The sequence below is a fragment of the Mesoplodon mirus genome, assembly GCF_964341445.2.
Source record: "Mesoplodon mirus genome assembly, chromosome: 3".
NCBI lineage: Eukaryota > Metazoa > Chordata > Mammalia > Artiodactyla > Ziphiidae > Mesoplodon > Mesoplodon mirus.
The window spans coordinates 3,039,976-3,060,078 of NC_138978.1; the positions used below are offsets into that span (position 1 = coordinate 3,039,976).

General features: G+C 50.6%; 1 protein-coding gene across 1 annotated transcript in view; it reads left to right on the forward strand.

The window, feature by feature from the left end:
* AJAP1 (adherens junctions associated protein 1) overlaps positions 1 to 12,535 on the forward strand; it is a 115,986-nt gene extending 103,451 nt beyond the window's left edge. Inside the window, exons 3-6 of the mRNA XM_082614437.1 lie at positions 117 to 204; positions 2,436 to 2,678; positions 4,426 to 4,557; positions 11,459 to 12,535. Coding sequence (XP_082470563.1) covers positions 117 to 204; positions 2,436 to 2,678; positions 4,426 to 4,498 — 404 coding nt within the window. The 3' untranslated portion in view covers positions 4,499 to 4,557; positions 11,459 to 12,535. The remainder of the gene's footprint in view (positions 1 to 116; positions 205 to 2,435; positions 2,679 to 4,425; positions 4,558 to 11,458) is intronic.
* The last annotated feature ends 7,568 nt before the right edge of the window (positions 12,536 to 20,103 follow it).

The window sequence follows — 20,103 nt, forward strand, 5'->3', positions numbered from 1 at the left end:
TGGGACCCGGGGTTCAGAGCCGGGTTGGTGGGACAGGTCGCCACACCCCGCTTCCTGGGCCCCTTCATCTCATGCCGCGGGTTTCATGGCCCCCCTCCCCCTTTCTCTGTTTCCAGGTTTGGCGGTCCATCAGATCATCACCATCACCGTCTCCCTCATCATGGTCTTAGCTGCTCTGATTACAACTCTTGTCTTAAAAAACTGGTAAGGATCCTCGGCCCTTCCGGCCTGGAGACGGGGATCAGTAGGGGTCCCCGGGGAAGCACACACAGAAAAGTCCTTACTTTTCAAACGCGATCTCGGCTCACAGCCCAGGGAATTGTTTCTCTGTTTGGGATGGAGAACAGCATGCAGCTCCTGATCTGCTAAACCGGCTCACCTTTGCCCCGGGCAGCTTGGCTGGCTGGTGAGGGTGTCGCTCCCTGACACTGCCCTTCTGGTGGCTTTCTCTGCAGGACACGAGCCCGGTCTCCTTGACTTAGTTCCTCAGGCAGCAGGTGTCCTGTTCCCAAAGCCCATCCCTTGGATCCCAGTGCCCCTTTGAATGTCACCCTCCCAGCGCATTTTTCCTTATTTCCCACCAGCAGCCTGGGTGGGGTCCCTGCCTGCCCCTCCCTGTCCTGGGCTGTCCTGGTCTCTTTCTCCTGCCTTCTTCTCACAGCCGTTCTGTGTCTGCTGAACTAGGTTACTGCTTTGCTCCAGGCGGCCTGTCTTTGCCTATTTCCTCCTGGAAATTGGCCTACTTTGAGGTTGGCCTTGGCTGGGTGTACACACCTGCTACACCCCTGGGAAAATCAGGGAGCTTCTGGCTAACCCTGCTTCTCGCATGCCTCCCAGGCCCCTGTCTGCCTGCAGTCACCCCTCCAGCAAACGAGGCTCCTGTTAACATCAAAGCTGAACGGCCCTCGTAGAGTCATACACCCAAATCATCCCCCTGCTGACCAGTGGTAGGAAGTCAGACAGGCTGATGGGAGGGAGTTGCCCTGGAGCCTCCAAGTAACAGAAATGCGTGGAAATGCAAGACAAAGCCGGTCTCCAGGATTAGAGAGGGTGGGGAGGGGAGGGGCATCACCCCAGAACAAACCAGCGAGGCCTTGACGCTCCCGATGGCCAGCAGTCCCAGGACCCGGGGCATTTTCTGGGGCAGATGACAAGGATAATGTGAGCTCCCAACAGGGCATCTTGGACAAGGCTGGCTGTCCAGAGAAGGGGCTCCAGAGCCCTGGACCACACGGGTGTTCAGCGGGTCCAGTCCCACTGGCCATCTTGGTGAGGGAAAGCCCCTCCCCCAAAGGAGACCTCGGACTTTGTGACTTAGTAATAGGCAGGCAAGCTTCCTCTTGGTTTGCCCACACTTTTGGGTTTACAGCAAACCCTCAAAGAGTCCTTTGGGAAGGACAACTCAGGGCGGTGGATGAGTGGTTCCATGACCTTGGGGGTGTCCCCTGGCTTTCACATCCATCTTCTTACCTTCATTTATGGGTGGATCTTCCCCACCAGCAATCAGAATTTCTCTCATTGGGAAGACAAGACAGGGAGTTAACACAATTTATGGGGAGACGGGCTCACACTCCCGCCCCTTGCAGAGCCCCCTCGCTTCGCAAAGGCTCTGAGCATGAAGGGAGGGAAAGGAGGAGAACTGGTGTCCTGATGAGGTGCCCCCCGTCTCCTCCTCTCTTCCCCCCTCTGTGGGGATAGCGCTTCCTTCCATCCTTGTGAACTTGCCCCTCCGGGGGTTGGGAGGGGTCCTTGCGTACCTCCTCCATCAAATCCCTTGGCCAACAAGGGTGGGACCCCCATGTCTGGTCTACACAGCGTCTGGAAGCCTCTGTGGTCCAGAAGAACAGGGAATTAAGGCGGGTACTCACGGGGCACAAAGCACAGTTCTCTCCATAGACCCGATGATCCAGTTTCATTTCCGACTTGTGAGCCTGGGCAGAGGAGGGGCTGAGGATAAGGGTTCCCCAGTTTTAACTCTCCCCAAAGATAACTGCATGGTCCATTCCAAATGGACGATGGCCACCCCGACCTGTGCTCATGGCTTTCCCCCTGGGCACCCGTCACAGTTTCCATCCCATCCAGGTGTTCCTGGGGAAACTGAGTCAGCGCCTCTGCCCAGCTGACATTCTTTGGCCAAACCAGGCCTCCGCTCTCCGATAACACAGGTCAACCCCTTACCTTCTAATCCTCCCTGCAGTAATGGCCGCATTTAAAACTCAAATTTTATTTTATTTATTTATTTATTTTTTGATAAAAGAGTTGATTACTTGATTGTGGTTGATCTTTCTGAAGAGGCTGGGGATTACCATTTAATATTAAATGATGTATAATTCATGCCTGGAGATAAAGGTTCCACAGTGTAAACGCTGGAGATGTTTGTGGGTCTCGGCGTCTGCCCATCCCCCCACCCCCACCCTGACTTCTCTCTCCTCCAGCTGCGCCCAGAGCGGGAACCCTCGTAGGAACAGCCACCAGCGGAAGGCAAACCATCAGGAGGAGAGCTGCCAGAACCTGACGGATTTCACGTCCGCCCGGGTGCCCAGCAGCCTGGACATCTTCACGGCCTATAACGAGACCCTCCAGTGTTCACACGAGTGTGTCCGGGCATCTGTGCCCGTGTACACCGACGACACGCTGCACCCAGCCGGGGAGTACAAATCCACGTTTAACGGGAACCGGTAAGCACAGGCTTGGGCCAGACCCGGCCGCTGTCCCCTCCTGGGGATGCAGGGGCTGTTTATCTGTGTCAGGCAGCCTTCCCATCTCTTTGTGATGGTCCAAGCAAATGCCGGCAGCTAAGTTTGCTGAGATGAGACCAGAGGGGCACAGTAGACATAAAGCGGTGCTAAGACATCCAGCAGCCAGGGTTCACTTCCAGACCCCTGCGCTTGGTGGACGGACTTGTCTTACCCGGCCTTGGATCCCGCGTGGTGGAGGCTGAGCGGGCATTATGGTGCAGAAGCCAAAGCGAGCCTCACAGTCTCAAGCCTCCCAAATGTCAACAAATCATGATCGGTCCCTCCCCGGTCAATATCTCTGAACCCCCATCACTAAAATGTCAGCAGCAAATCTCGCAAAGATATCAAATACCAACCAGACTCCCGGTTATTAAACACTCTTTTTTATGAATCATATGTAATCCCTCAAAGAAGACATGCCTCTAAAACCATCCCTGGGAATATTTAAGAAACCCTTGAGTCAGCTTCTGAAGGTTTATCTGGAATTAGATTAAAACATCAATAGCTATTTTTTTTAAGTGAGCACACACTCATGCATCATTTTGTAAATTAAAAGAAAAAGAATTCTCCAATAACTTGGAGATCTTCGGAAAAACTGAGAAGGACACCAGGCTGACTTGAGGGGCCCACAGTCAGTGGCAGGAGTGGCGTCTGGGGACACTGCCCAAGGTGCCCTACAGGGCTCCTCCCAGAACCCAGGTCGAGGAGACTCTGGGGGACCTTCAGCTCTTGTCCCGTAGTTAATGTCACTTTGTCCTCGAGAGCGAGTGGGCGTTCCTTAAACACCTTCTCCTTCTCCTCTCCTTGTGTCTCCACACCAGACTCTGCCGTATTGTCTATCTGAGATGCTCCCTCCCCAGAGGAGGAGGGTGGAGAAACCTCAGAGAGCAGAAACCTCAGGACCATCCTTCTAAATGACTTTGCTTTTACTCGACAGCATTTGGGGAGCTCGTGGGTTGCACTCCAGCCTTCCAGAAGGACGAGTTCACAAAGAATTGGCAAAAGGATTTTCAAACCATTTCACTGAATGCGTGTGTGCCTGTCTGGATGTAAATCCTGGCCAACCAGTGCTTCAGGGGAAGGGAGTGGATGGGTCTTGGTGTTTTGCTGTGTCTCTCTCTCTGCCCCTGTGTCATAGGAGAACCCTGTCCACGTGCAGGGTGGCATAGCTGACTGGTGTGGAAGCACTGGAATGGAACAGGTTCTTGCTCTGGGGCTGAAGGTGATGCTCTGTTGGTTCTCACTGGCCTTGGGAAATGGTAGCTCGGTCTCAAAGGGGATGAAACATCTGGTGGCGGGGGGGGTGCACATTTTAGGCATCAGGCCCTGTCCTCTCTAGAATGTGCAGTAAAGTGGGTAGAATCTCTGCCCTCAGAGGCAGAGACTCTGAGTTTTGCCTTGTCCTGGAAATCAAAAACTGAAATCTGGAGATGGTACCACTGTGGGTCTCAGTGCCAGATTCCTCCCATATGTGGATCCCTCAGGCTGCGTGTCCTCCGAGGCCTTCCAGGGTGGAAGGGAGCCCTGGGCAGCATGGGGAGGGGAGGCCAGTGGGTCCAGGCCTAGCATCACCTTCCTGGGGTTCTTTTCGGCTCGAGAAACCAGTTTTCTGCCAGAGGTCTGAGCCAGCCTGCCTGTCGGGTGTTATGTATCAGCCCTCATGAGCCCGTTTTTCTGCTTGCTGCAGACCCTCTTCTTCTGATCGGCATCTTATTCCTGTGGCCTTTGTGTCTGAGAAATGGTTTGAAATCTCCTGCTGACTGGCCGAAGACTTTTTTACCTCCTGGGGGCAGGGCAGACGCCATGTGTCTGTTTTATGGTACGTACCTCTTTTATTGGACCTTGATTGATTTTCCCTTGGCCTCCCCTTTCCCACCCCTGTCTCACCTCTGGGATAACTGGGAGCCCTTCTGGACATGGCAGGTGAAATTCCAAGGGCATCACCCTTCTGGATGCAAACCAGAGGGCTGGGCTTGTGGTCTCTCTGCTGCACTCGTTAGAAATGCCCCCATGTCCTGGTGGAAGGGAGTATCAGACCCAGGACCCCCCTGCTTGGCACCCTGGCCATTTCCGTCAGTGCCGTCGCATCCCCTAGGATGGCATGTAGGGCAGGGGACACCAGTTCTGGAAACGAGCGACAGGTACACCTCTCATTTCCCGCAATGAGAAGAGACCAGGGCCCCAGCCAAGTGGGCAGACGTCATGCCTCCATCACATCTTTACATGGCGGGGATGGGTGGGAGAACACAGAGTGGAAGTAAAATACAATTTTGAAATATAAATATAAGAGATAAGAAAGAAAATGATGAAGAAAGAAAGTGAAGAGTTGAGACATCTACTAATTTGAAGCCAGGGACCGGTACCAAAGCAGGATGAATTTTCCACGCTCTGCTGGATAGGAACATTTGGTTTGCTTTCAATGATATTGACTTTGATGCTAACGTTAAATTGCTTTCTTCTGTGCCGAATCTCCCAAACATGCGAGCTGCTGGGGGGAAGAGCATCTCACCCCATGACTGCACATTCTGGATGCACAGTCAGTAGAGGCAACCAGGGTTTTTTTTTTTTTTTTTCTTTTTCTCTTCTGATGCTAGGTTTTTCAAAGGATGACATCTTGCTCATCCACAGAGAGCATCTTTCCCCCCCCCTGCCAGATATTCCTTCTAAGTGTGATGTCAGATCCCTTCCAGGAGTAGGGAACACAATTTCTAGGCTTATTGATATTAAAAAAATTTTTTTTTCCTTACTTTTGCTCATCTTCTGATACGGGGACTGAGTGGAAAATGCCATTGTCAGAGTCAGGGGAGGTCCTGGGGCGAGGGTGGTGTCTTCTTGGGGTGCACATGGGACCTTCAGAGACCTCTGCTTGCAACACTTAGCTGGGGTCCGGGGACCCAGCTTCTTTGAGAAGCAAGTGTGAATCAATCAGTTCCTAATCCCAGCCCTAGTGAATTGCATCTTTGCTCCAAATCAAATCTCCAGCCCTCACTTCCTGTCCCAAAGCCAAAATGATCCACTTAGCTCTATGTTCAGCTGATGGATGAAGGAATATAATGAGATTAAAAGGGAAAGTGACCCTCCCCACCCAAAGGCCTTTGCTGAGATGTGCAGGTGAGGCAGGTAAGAGGAGGTCTGTCCCCAGCATTCAAGGGCCAGCCCTGGGCATGGCTCATCCGCCAGAAATTTGTGCCTTTGTCTGCCTGGATGTGATTCCTCGTTAAGGCCATGGGTGAGCTCCCTTTGGAGTTCTGACCAGGCCAGCGATGGGGAGCCTGCCTATTAGCTGCGGAGCTCTTGCCTGCCTGATGAGGCCTCTGCAGGGTGGCCAGGTGGGCACCAGCATCTCTGTCGGGATTTCAAAAATGCATAAACGCAGAAGGCATTGACCTGGGAGATGCCAGCCGTGCGCATCAAAGACCTCTGCTCTCTTCCTCCAAGAGCTGCAGGCCTGCGGCCCTGGAGGTGGACTTGCCTTCCACTCCAGGTAGCACCAACCTGGGGCGGGGTGGGGACAGTTCCCTAATGGGACATTCACATGGCAGCTCACTGGAGCACTCCTGATGTCTAGAGACTCATTCAGTCTTCTCAGCAGTGCATCTTACAGGGGAAACTGAGGCCCGGCGAGGGGAGGTGACTTGCCTGAGGCCAGTCAGGTTGTAAGTGGTAGGGCCATGTGACCCCAGGTCACCTGGCTCCAGGGCCATGCTCCGACCACCGGTCAGAGAGCCTTGACTTCCATCCCCCGTGGATGCCTCTGCCCCGTTCCGTTCCCAGCCTGACCCCAAGTGGGAAGAGGCTTGGGTTGTGGGAGATGAAGGTGGGCTTTCCAGCTGCCTTGGCATCCCTGCTGGGGACACTCAGCCTGACTCTGCAGGGCAGGGACATTGCAGGTGGGAGGCCAGCCCCCGAGCCTCCAAACGCCTGGGCCGAGGACTGCCTCATTCACATCGGAATATGGAGCCACCTCCCTGGCTTTAAAAGAAAATCAAACTGGGGCGGGGGGGGGGAAACGTGCTTTTAGTCACGTCTTTGCTCCAGAAGACCTTCCTGTCCCGTTAGCCTGTTTCTCCAGCAGCATGGGGCACAGAAGGAGTGGGGTTGGCTCTCCCCACATGCCACCCTCGATGGCCCCGGGGACCATGTTCTCCGGAAGGTGTCTGGACCCCACTTCCCAGCTCCGCCCGAGGAGCTATTTCAGGACCACCCCCATCTACAGGAGGGGGCACCTCTGTGTTGGAAGAGTTCAACCCACTCACGTGGATCTCAGGTGGGCGGTTTGAGGAGGTGAGAAGAGGCGACGGGACTTACTGGGAACTTGGCCGCGCTCAGACACCGCGCCTGCAGACTCGGGGCAACGGCTGCCTCCAGCCCTCTCCTCCCGCAGACACGGACCAGGAGGACCCCGCGAGCAGCCTTGTTAGTCCTTGATAAACGCTTCCACATCCCTTCGCAGCGTCTCGGACGGACTGTTTATCACTCACTGGGAGGAAAGCATTTGGATTCAAAGTATCCCTGATGCTTACAATTAGTGCCTGGACATGAAGATGGAGTGGTGAAGAGCCAGGAAGACAGCTCAGATTTACTGGGGTTCTTATTGTCCCTTAAATAAATAGCAATTAATACTAAAACATTCAATTAAGGTTTAAGAGCCAGCGGAGATATTTATCTCTTGCATAACTGTTAAGCCTCTCCAAATGCATTTTTAATGATGCTACGGCACTTTGTTACCGCACCGTCTTGCATGCTCACGCTAACCCACACGTACAGCTGGGACCTGAGCCCCGCCCAGTCCGCTTCCCCGCTGGCGGGTTGACAGCAATGCTGGGGCTTGTGAACACAGGTGACCCAGCCTGGGCAGAAGTTAAGCCTGTTTGCCTAGAGTCCACCTCTACGAGGAGATTCCGGCAAACTTGCCTCAAACCCCCTCCGTGGTGGAGCCTGATTGAATGCTCTGGACGAGACAAAATGAGGTGGCCTTTCCTGCTCCGAGGAGAGGGACCTTGGACACACACCTGTCATTGGCTCTTGGGCTAATTTCCTGTCGTTTTTCACGTAGCGAGTAAACTTCAGAAAACCTCATCAGTGCTCAGATCTTTCCGTTTGCCAAGGCCACTTCATTCCGAACCCAGCCTGACAAGTCATAAAAGCTCTTGCATCTGAAGCAAGTGAGAAATAAATCATGTGTTATCATTATTTTCAAAAACACGCCAAAGATATAACTAATAAAAAAAACAAACAAGAAACGCACCTGAGCCTTCCCACTTTGTTCTAAAAAATACATTAACAGAATATCCAGCTTCTGTAAATCAAAGGAACATTTTCTTCAAAGCAACATCCAGACCCTCCTGGAAACCATTCTCTCCCCAAGCTGAGAACCGGCACCAAGGAAACCAGTGGGGAAGGAGCTTTTTTCGGGAAGTCAGAAACTAACTAGAGGCTCCACGCTCCAGGAGGCCTTGCTGCCTTCTGCCTGTTCTCTTTGTTCTGCAGAAGCTGATGCTGATCTTTAAGCCCAGGACCCCCTGTGTGGTTCGCAGCCAAGGGGTGCCCAGGAGCCGAGCATCCCCTTTTGGGCAGCAGAGGGCACTGGTTTCTCCCAAGTCAGAATTCATCCCGGATCCGATCGCTCAGATCTCTCAGCAGCCACAGCTTTTCTTTCTGGCCCAGAGTCTTGCATGCACACCCTCGCCGGGTACGCAACCTCGCCGGTGTCCTTCTCCAAGCAGGACGCCCCTCTCCCTCCCGCCCCTCCCAGGGTTATTGCCAGGCTGAGAGGCTCTTGCTCTGAGCCTTTGGAACAGAAAAACCCGAGCCCTCCCCCACGAGTTGAGTGTAAGCAGCAGGGTTTCAGCTGGAATGTAGGGCAGGCCTGGAAGATGGCCAGGTAGCCTCAGACCCCTCCTTCTTCTTGCATGGGACAGTCACCTCTGCAGGAGGCCAGCACTGCTGTTTCAGTGGCAACTCAAGGCGCAGAGTTGGAGGCATCGCTCCTTCTCTCTCTCTCTCTCTCTCTCTCTCTCTCCCTTTTTTTTTTCATCCTGAGATGCCAGATAGAAGCAGATGCTGGAAGGTTTGGAAGAGGCTAGGCCCCCATGTGGCCCAGGAGCCCCTCCATCCATCCTCCCAGGCAGGCAACATGTGAAGGTCATTCCAGGCAGATAAGGGGATAAGGACAAAGCTCCTTTCACAGAGATGCCTCTTCTCTGAGTTTCATTCAGTGTTGATTTTTCTCCCCAGGCCAGGCTCCAAGCTGGCACCTGGGCAAACCTAGGTGCACCTGGCAGGCACCCTGTGACACCTGGGTGATGTGTGACATATACATGCTCAGATACAAACCAGTGCAGGTCATCCTGTGCCTGAGGAGCCATAGAACTGATGCTCTAACAGAAATGAAACAGAGAACACGTTTAGGAAATGAGGGGCTATCCACAAAGGCCTCCCCAGGGAGGTGACCTTCAGCAGAAACTTGGGGGACTTCAGGTAGGAGATTTGCGATTTGAGGCCAGGGTGCCACCTGGAAGTGGGAGAGGGAGAGGGAGGGATGGGGGAAGAGGGGGCGGGACCTTGTCCTGAAGAATCCGAGGAGCCACTGTAGAAGCACTGAAGACTTTTAAGTGGCAGATAATATCTGTTTGGAAAACCCCTAGGAGACGCTAGCCCCAGGGAACGAGCAGAAGCAGCACGTCCCTTGATCTGTCTGGTTAAGGTCACAAGAAAGGACAGGAGAGCAGCCGCGGGCTACAGTTCTCAAGGAAGCCTTCCTTCTTAGGGAAGGAGGCCCTGAGGCTCACAGTCCCACCCTGGACCCGTCTGAGGGTGGAGAGGGGCGCGGTGGTCATCCTGCTGCTGGGACAGCGGGCAGTAGCTCAAGCCGGAGACTGTCCCGGGACTGGGCAAATGGTCACTAGGCCCAGCTTTTAGTGTCCCCATATTTTTTCAATGTATTTTTTAAAAATTCTAAAATTGTAGTAAAATATACAGAACATAAAATTGATCATTTTAACTGTTTTTTACAGGACAGTTCTCTGGCATTTAGTACATTCACAATTGCTTGCACAGCCATCACCACCATCCATCTCCAGAACTCTTTTCATTTTCCCAAACTGATTTCCTGTCTCCCTTAAACACTAACTCCTCCAGCCCCCAGCACCCAGCATTCCACTCTTCATCTCCATGACAACTCTAGGGACCACATATAAGGGGGGGGATCACATAGGATTTGTCCCCACATTTTTTTAACTTTCAAAAGATTAGAAAACAGACATACAAGAGGGACATTCCTCTCTGTGTTAACCACCTCCCACCCCCAAATCCTAGAGAGCGGAGGGGGCAGGAGGGGCCGGGGCACAGCTGGAGTAACGTTGCCGAGAGTGGTCCAGCACACATCTGACGGGATGTCCGTTTCATCACACGCGATGACACCCCTGCTCACAGCAGGGCAGGCCATCCCACAGGAGATGAGTAGATGGCCCATTTTGGCCTCCTGGAGTTGCCCAAACAGGTGTCATTTAGAGGTAAAGGCAAGGCAAGGTGATGAGCAGGGGCTCTGCCTTCCTCATCCAGACTGAGAGGGGTCCTGGAGAGGGAATGGGCACTGCCACCCCCTCCCCACATGGAATAGACTTTGGCATGCCGATGCCCTCGGAGAAGATGATGGAGTCAGTGCTGACCAGATGCTCTCCTGCGGGCTGCAGGTGTGTCCCACCACCTGGATTGCCCTTCAGCCCTCTGTCCTGTCGAGGATCACCCGGGGGCTTATTTGATTCAGGGGAAAGCACCCAACCCCCTAGTCTCTTTAGAAGGGTGCCATGACCTTCTTCTTTCTACCATTTGAGGGTCCGCATTTCCTGCAGTGTGGGTGCAGGTGAGGGCTCTGAGTGACAGCAGAGAGAGGCATGGCCCCATCCTCAAAATGGGGCCTCAGCTTTGAGCCAAAGCCCCTCCGGCCCGAGGCGTGGGGCGTCCCGACTCACCTGACCGTGTCCAGGATGGCTGTAGTTCTCTGACTCCCTGGGGCATGCTGACTTCGGGGTCTGCCACTGAGGCAGGATGACTCTGGGGTCCCCATTTGCCGAGATGGCACCCCCAGGCTGGACAAGAGCCACCGGCTTCTTTGCAGCCCGCTGACCTGGCCTGCAAGCATGGTGGTTCACGTTGTTTCTCTGTCCAGCAAGATCAGCTCTTGGGGAGATCCAGGAGGTGGTTTTTCTGACACAATCCATTAGCCTCTCCTGAGTCCCAGCCTCAGCGGCCGTCCAGCTGAGCAGTAGATTGAAATGGACTCCATTACTTCCCATAGCCCCTCTGTGGAGCTGGCGGTCCCTCTGCCTGTGGTGGTGGGAGCTGGAAAGGGAGCAAGCAGGATGCTGGGTGCATTCAGTCACCTGCAGGCCTGGGGTGCCACACCCCCTGTGAGTTAATGCTGGGGGTGGGCCCAGCGCCGTCTTGTGAAGCCCAGACCCCCTCCCACGCAGGCAGGAGGACAACTCCATCAGTTACCATAGTTAACCCGAGGTTCCCCCGGGGATTCCTAGCGTGTGTACCAGCCCCTGGTGACCAGGTCCAGTGAGACAGCCTTGGCATCCCCAGGACACTTGGGTGTCATTAGCCAGGGAGCTGTGCGCCTGGGTCTCGGTGACGGAGGCTCGGAGGGGTTGCGTGGACACCTCCTGCCCTCAGCTCGCTGCCCTTTAACCTCTCCTTGTTTTCTTTCCATGCAGGATTCCGTTGGTGAACCTGTAAAAAAAAAAAAAAAAAATTACAAAAAAACACAAAACCTAAAACTAAACTATCAAAGGGGAGGGTCCCCACACCTACCACTTCTGTTTGCCGGTGGGGAACTCACAGAGCAGGACGCTATAGGCCAAATATATTTTTATAAAAACGCCGACGCCTATGGGGAACTGCCTTCTCCGAGAGCTTCTTTGGGGAACAGAAAGAAGATGGTCCAAGAGAAAGAGCTGGAGACAGAGAAAGGGCAGGAGGACACACCGGAAGCTGGGATTTGTACTGCGATTTTGAACCTGTGCCAATAATACCATTATGTGCCATGTACTGACCCGAGAGACTTGGTGACAAAGCCGAAGCCAAGCAAACCACGAGGAGAAATCTTACAGAGAACAGGAGTGGGCATCTCTTCCGATAGAGTTGCTATTTCTGGTTAATGTACATATATAAATATATAAAGACACACAGACATACACACACACACACACACATACACACACACCCCTTTTTTGTACTGTAGCAATTTTTGAAGACCTTCAATGTTCCTTTTTAAAGAAAAAATGTGTTCTCGGTTACAAAATCTGATTTCTTTAACATGCTTAGTATGAACAGAATGAACTGGTGTTTTCTACTTTGCAAACTCACACACAGGCATACACACGCATACACACACACACGTACGCACATATATATTCATATATCGGAAATGCAGTTCCGCGAGCGAGCGTCTTCCTCCTGGTGACCTGGTGTCCCACTGCCATCCATGCCAGGTGGCTTTGATGCACGCCAACTGGCCCTTGAATGGCATGTCCTGCGTTTGCTAGGCGTTTGGTGAGTGGCGCGATGTGTGATTTATTATCTTGGGCCAGAATGAAGAATGCCATGGTTTTATATACATACATACATATATGTAATCTGTATACATATAAATATGATCTTTTTTCATTGAATTGTTTGAAGAAGCTACCTAATAGCCATGTGCACACGTGTGTGGCCAGCCACCTACAGATGGGCCTGAGCGTCAGATTGGTGGGGGCTGGTGGGTTCTTGGCCATCTTTGTGTTATACAAGCTTAGACCGAATTAAAGAAATTTTCCAGTTGCAAAAATTAAAGGAATATATCCTTGTAATGCGTGTGCCTATGTCAGAGCAGAACTCAGAAATATGTGAGCTCCCCGTTCGTTTGGCAAAGGAACACTGGATCCCCGGGTCAGTGTGCTCTGCGTTTCTTTCCCACATGTTGGCATTCAGAGGTTGCCTGCTCTTTCTTGAGCCCAAGAGTGACTTTAAATTTTGGTGCAGATGGTGGCAAAGATGCTGTCTCTTGTTGGCTCCCTTGGTCAACCTGTGTGTTCTGCCATCAAGAATTCTACTTTGGAGCCTCCCAGTGGAAATAGGGGCCCAGACAGGAGTCTCCTTACAGAGGATCCCAACCACACACTTCACTGAAAATACTCCCTGCCAGCCCTCACTTTACAAAGGCACCCTGATGCCCCATCGTGCGGTTAGTGGGGGGCACTGTAAGGGGTGGGGGGTCCATCTGGGCGTCGTGCTTCCCAGTTAGACAGAGGGTGTGTCCTCCTTCTGGGGACCCCAGATTCGGTGCACATGGCCTGTCTCCTATGAGTGATTTCACCAGTAGGGCTTGCAATGCCACAGACCAGGTTGGCAGGCAGGGAACTAACTCCCCCCACCCCCCTCCCACTTATTGGTCAGGCCGGTGACCTGATTCTTCCACCAGGCTCCCTCTGCAACACCTTGAAATGTACTTGAAAAGTTGGCTTTGGTACCTTTTGAAATATGGGAGAATAAAATGAAGCCAGTGGAGGGAAAACCTCATTTTTGTCACACCCATTAAGATCGGTATTGGTGATAACTGCTCCAAAAGTAGGAAAGTTGGATTTTTGGTTTTCATTTTGTCACTTCCCATCTCCCCGCCAAAGTTTGAACAAGATGCTGCAAACATCCACCCCTGACATCCATCACCTCCAGGCTCTAGACTCACTGCACGGCGCTCCACTGCGCTCCACTCTCTACCCGGCATCCAGCTCACATATCTCATTATCCTCCGGTCACTCTCCCGCTGGAGGGCGGCTCTGGGGCCTTCCTGACTCAGGCGAGCACAGCTTGGAGTGAGCGCCAGCTGAGGGCTGTCAGCATCCTTCAGGGCCGAGGGACCCACCGCTCTGTGTCGGATGCTCTGAGATGAAGGTGGTGGCTGAGGGGCCTGTTCTACCAGGGACAGCAAAGCCTGGGATTCCTGCAGGGATGCAGCTCAGTGACTACTGCGTCACCTCTGACTGCAGCTAGGCCCTTTCCCCGGACCTCAGGCTGCCCTCGGGATGCCTGAGCACCGGGTGGTACCGAGCTTTCCAAGGAACGTGAAAATAATGACCCCCTCCCGCCCCCAACACACACACACACACACACACACGCCCCTTGCCTCGCACTCAGGGCAGGGCTGGGGGACATATACGGCCACCAGACAAGCCACACTTGCAGTTCCCCACCGGGAAATCTAACATCTGTCAAGACAAATCCACTTTGGGGAAGGCTACCATTTCATGATGATTGAGGAAGTGTGTGTAGAGATGTTTTATTTTATTTTTTTAATGGTTACCTGGAAACATGATCTCTATACAAGGAGATAACAAATGAAAGTGAGCAGACTTACAAAACTCAGCTTCACCCACAGTCAAGTCTATGAAACGATACAACGTGTTTTTTTCCTGAATCAGGCCCCATGTACACGTGTCCAAGCATTGCATGTATCTGTGTCTGATGAGTTTGACCCGGCCACCCTTCCTCAGCCCTGGGGTGATGTCCTGGGTCGGTCAGTGTTCCTTCTTCTTGGCTCCTTGGATTTCAGAATCCATCAGCGATCCCTCTGTGATCAACCTCAGAGCTGTAACTTCTTAGGCCCCAGGGCCCCAGTTCTTACATTTGCTTTAGCTTTTTTTTTTTTTTTTCTTCAAGAAAGGTACTCAAAGGAAGGTACTCACCATATTGTTTGGTGAAGTCCCCAAAGATTTGTCCACCTCCATCTTATCCCCTCAGGGAGTCTGAAACCCCACAGTCATCAGCCCCTGGGCAGCACATCACCTCTGTCCCTTGCCTACCTATCGACTCTTAAAACTTTTAAAACAACAGGGCTTGGCTTTCAGGAACTCTCTGCTGTGTGGTCAAGTCTACTTCTAGGCTTAATCACTTCTGTGTGTACTTGACGCCATTTTTATTTGTTGAAACAACGAGTGTAATTCCTTTCGTTTACAAGTTCTGAGTGCCAAGGGGAAGATGCTCCAGGCAAGATCAGGAAAGCCTCCTGACCTTTTCCTACCAGACTCAGAGTCCAGCAGTGTCCAAGGAGAGGCCACTTAGGAAGCCGTGTTTTCTCCGAAGTGTTTCCAGTCCTTCCCAGTCCTGAGTGTGGGACTTCTTGTGTTGCCTTCAACTCCCAGACATTCATCTCAGTCCTCCACGGAACATTTTAAATTTAGAAACCTACACTCACTCATCAGCAGATCCCGCCACCTCTCTGAATTTGACCACCAGGAATTCAGTAATTACTACAGGGACCTTGCCCTCTTCAAACATTCTTCTGACAAGTTTGTTACTCTTTCTCGGCCACATTTCAACATCAATCAGAGCTTTCCTTACAGGTTTTGGTCTTCAGGAATTCTGTGTGTGGATGTCCACTCCCATGTGTTAGCTCATGAAATGGACACAATAGAAAATAGGCCCTTTTGCCCTGTATGGTCTCTATTTGACTCTATTGCCCATAGAGATAGTCCATCTCTTTTGCTTCTTCTCCCAGATGGTTCAGCATCATCAGTAGCTCAAGATGCTTATCTTGGAAGATAGTAAGAGGAACCAGGGTTGAGGTTCAAGGCTGGGACCAGCAGCTCTTTTATGGTCAGGCTGGATCTTCTCATACCTTTCATTTCAAAACGGCATCCATACACACTTTTTCTTTGTCCACATTTTGACACTCTTTCATCAGGGAGATCTCAGCCTAAGTGAGTCTCGACATTCCCCTGGGCTCTCTTTCCCTGGCTCTTCCAAGGAGCTATGGTACAAGATAGGATGGGAAACGATACTGGGTTCTGTTGAGATTCAGTTGTCACTCTTGCTGCAGCATGGGGGTTCTTTAAGAAGGCACTACTCGTATATGCACTTAGGAGAGAAGCATCTCTTTGTGGCTCCTGCAATTAGCTGAAAATCCATCCATCTGCTTATTCAACCAAGACTTGTTGAACTTCTGCCATGTTGGTGGTCAGTGAGGAGCAAGATGGACGTGGCCCTGCCCCTGTGGGTTTTACTTTCTATGCCAGGTAGAGGAAGGCAATTGGCACAGAGCAAACAAAATAATTTCGAGAGAATGATGAGCGATAGGAAGGCAGCAGAGCAGAATAATAGGAAAGAAAGAAAGAGAAATGGGGGTTATCTGGGTTTCTTCATCTGGTCTCATTTCCAACTGGGAAATCATCACTTGCTTCCTGAAGGTCGGTCTGGGATTGAGGGAGCAAGAACGCCTTACTCTTATTTCCTGGATAAAAATGCAGTGCCAAGGAATAAGATGTCCTAGTCATGGCAAGCTCTTCCACTCCTCAGTCATTCTAGCAAGGCGTGACATGGCAGGGGAAACAGAGAGATGGGACCAGGATGGGGTATATCACCCAGGTGATGAACTTGGTCTCTTCCTGGATGGCTGTCCCCCTCTCTCCCAGGTCCCCTCGCCATCCCTAGGTTGTCAAGTCACCATTAGGTCAGCCAGGTCTCAAGGAGGACAAAGGAATTCAAGGACAAAGAGGAGGCCCACTGGGCCCCAGGGGCCCCAGGGAGAGCCACCCCTCCTCACTAGAGAAGGCAGCTGCCTTTTCCAAATTTCAACCTCAATACAGAACATATTCAGTAACATACTTCTTAAACAACATCTGCTTTTATTCCAAAACATGCTATGATTCATGTAATTTTTGAGTGGTTACTTTGGTGCAGTTTGTCAATTTCCTATGCCCAACTGTTTTTTGATAGTTTGTTTGTTTTCCAATGTAAATAGCACAGCCCACATAAATGAGCCAAACTCTCACCATCTGAGAATCTTTGATTATTCTTCCCAACTTGTGCTTTTTCGCCTACTCTGAGCCAAGATCTCTGTGTTAGTTACACTCAGCGTTATTACTGGGGCTTCCATCCAGGTCGTAAATGATTGATTGCCATTTTGAAATATTCTCCTAGCCCTTGATTCCAAAAATTGTAAGGCATGGTTGGGCAGTTTTGTATTTCTGGGTTTCGAGTTTGCATTTGAATGTAAAGAGTGGGCTAAACAGAGGTGTAGGGAGAGAAGCAATCTTTTTAGATCACCCCACCCACGAAACAAACAGAAAGATTGAGCTTCCTTGGACCACAAATGATTCTAGAAAGATGCCAGCCAGCAAGCCTATTATAGCTAAACTCCAGAGTTCAAATCGGTCATCACGTGAGCATGCAAGTAAGAAATTTAACTATGGACCCAGTCTCTCTTGATGCCAAAGGGGCAGCTGTAACATTTGCACTTTGTCAGGGGAGCAGCCCCGCCAGAGCAGCCAGCCTCCCAGGGTAGGGGGTGGGCTCACATGTACCCCCTTCCACTCTGCTTCACTGTAGTTGAGTAGGTTCACCAGCTAGTCTGCACCGATGAGAAAGCTGTGCACACAACGGGGCCAGGAATATAAAAGGGCAAGGAGAAGGCAGGTGAGATGCTTGTGTGGGCTCTTGAAGGCAGTAGTGCATGGACAGAGGGGGGTTGGGGGCGAGGGCCTTCTCTCCATGCATTCCACCACGACAGCGACAAGTCCACACGTCACACTTGTAAACGCATGGCCCACACCCAACTGTAAAGGCAACCGAGGAGAATGGTCATCTGGGTTATAACATGTGTCTGTGTTGGAGCTGGAATGCTAACATCAATCCTTCCAGGAGCCCCATTGCGTTTCCCACTTGATGGATTCCCTGTTAAATGCTCCAAGAGTTACTGGGCATAGAATCAAGAGAGTAGTTTTGAATGTATCCATAAATCTAAGTCTTATATGGAACAGCCTCAGCTTAAGAGGGGGGTATAAACTGGGCCGGCCCTGCCATCAGGGACACAAAGGTTTATAAGCACTTAGGGTGGGGGGAGTGTAAATAGCTAGTGAGTAGCGGGGGAAGCGTCAGTGAACCTATAAATGGCCCTGTTATCTCTTCCATGTTGGTAGGAATCAGAACATACATGTACCATGGAGCGCATAAATTAAATGGGTTAATAGAATAAGCCGAGAGGGTTGCTAAGACATCCCCTGGGGGTGAATTAACTCTTGCTCCTATCTTGAATCACAAAGTAAAATATCTGCTGAGTCATGGAATGGATGCAGAGAAGGTCAGATTGTAGGAAACCCTTCTTCATAAAGTTAATTAATTTTGTCCTAGGTGGTCTCTGTCTTAAAAATAGAATCCCCTGGAGACCTGGATTCTTATCAACACCCAAATATTTGCAACACCAAATAACTCCCCAGAAACTTCATTTGTATGTGGACCCAAACTAGACTGTCCACACTGGTGAGGTTTTGTCGGACTTCTGAAATTCTGCAATAAATTCTTTAGTGTTGATGTTTATAGTTTTTGGATTGGTGAACTGGCAGTTCATGCCAGTCTTACTGAATGTGGCAAGTTATTGCTTCCAGAGACGTGGGGAGAACTTTTTCCATGGGAGAAACGAATCCTAAGTTCTAGTTTTGGGCATCATCCTGTACCATGAAGACTTGTTGCCACTAAAAGTCTGGGATGGGGAACACTCTGAGGACCCCCAATACAATTGTTTCAAGTCACCATACAGGAAACTACAAGAACAACCACCATTGTCCCAAGCCAAAAGGGACACTTTCAAAGCCATTGTGACACCCCAAACCCAATCTCCTGCCTTTGGGGGATTAATTGGAATAGGAGGGAGGGGTTTTTCTGAAGTTTTAGGTTGCTGGAATCCACGTAGCAGTAGAGCAGTGAACCAATAACATTGTTCTTGACAAGGTTTCGGGTGGCAGTGGCTACCACCAGAAAGAACTCTCTCCCTCTGCGTCCAAAGGCTATTTTAGGCTGGACTCCACTCTGTATTTTCTCTCCCTTAGGCTTATGGATTTCTAACATCAAGTGTTGTTGTGACTGCCTACAACTTAAGGTCTACAAGGCAACGTGCGTATTTTTTTTCATGATGAACTTACAGCAAGTAGACACGAACTGACGTGAAAGTTCTGGAAAGGAGAGATTTCTAAGGCACTGTTAAGTATTGTGCCATTCCCACATACAAGCACAACTGCCAGTCAAGGGCCTTAAAGACAGGGATGGGTGGCTGGTTTTGAAAAGTCAGTAGGCTTGTGTGGCTGTGGCCACACACGCCTTGCGTCGAACTCTCATGACCTACAGAAAACACATTTTGTTTCATTACTTTTGTTCTTTTGCTTTCCATGTGCATTTGGGTTGCTTCCTCTGAAGCCAGAAGGGTGAAAGGACTTGAACGAAATCGGTTCTCAGTCGACTGACCATAAATTTGATCCTTTGATGAATTCCCAGCACAAGATGACATGGAATGGCTTGGGGTTCAGCAAAGGTTTCAGAGATGCATACGTGTTCTGCTTGGTGGGAAGATGAGCACTGTCCATGTCATTTGCTGCTCCCTGAGATGTTCTCCAGTAGTGGGGAGAGGAGATGTGGGAACTTGCAAAGTTTGGGAATGAAACGTTGAGATTTCGGGAAAATATTGTAATCAGTTTTGGGTTCTGGATAATTGGTTTCTTAAAAACTAGAGAGTGTTGTGGGGTTTTTTTTTTTTCTACTTTTTTGGGGCAAACCCATTGGAATCCTTTCTTCCTCTTGCCTCCCTTGGAGAAAAAAAGATGGTGGGCGATGGAGCCCAGAACACAGTTAACCTTTAGCTAAAATTATTTAAAGGAAAAACAGAAAAACAGCCAAGCCTCACCTGACCTTGAATGACTTTGTTAAAGTTTACTTAACTCGTGATTGATACATGGATTGACAAGAGATTAACTGATGTTCTGTCTCTCTACACTGCGCTGTTGAACATGAGTTAAACCCTTGAACATGACTTAGACCCAGAACTCGTGAAACTGGACATTGGAGGAAAGGTGAGACTACACATTGATTATCTTTCCAAAGTCTTTTATATTTTTTTCAAAAGGAATAAATGTGTACTGAAAACATTTAGAAAATATCAATAACCAAACAGAAGGGAAACATCGGAAACCCTTCAATTACTGTCTAATTCAGTGGAACCTGTTCATGAAAGTCTGAGAGAGAGAGAGCAAGTCGCAGAGATTTGTCCTTGGTAAGCACGGTTGACCTATCTGGCTCCAATGTATGTTTTTTAAAAGTTAGTCCAATTAGCATTTCAGCACATCTTTGCCGGTTTAGCTTGTCATGGACTCAAATCTTTGCTGATCATGAGAATGCCTCTATGACTAAGTGGAAAATGCAGTCAACCATTTGGATGTTTTGCTTTCACATCCATCATCAAGCATGGGCCCCTGGGTACATCTGGGTGTTTGGCGGGTATACACAGAATACTCAGAGACACATCCAAGCTCTTGGCTGGATTTTTCACGTGGGGCAT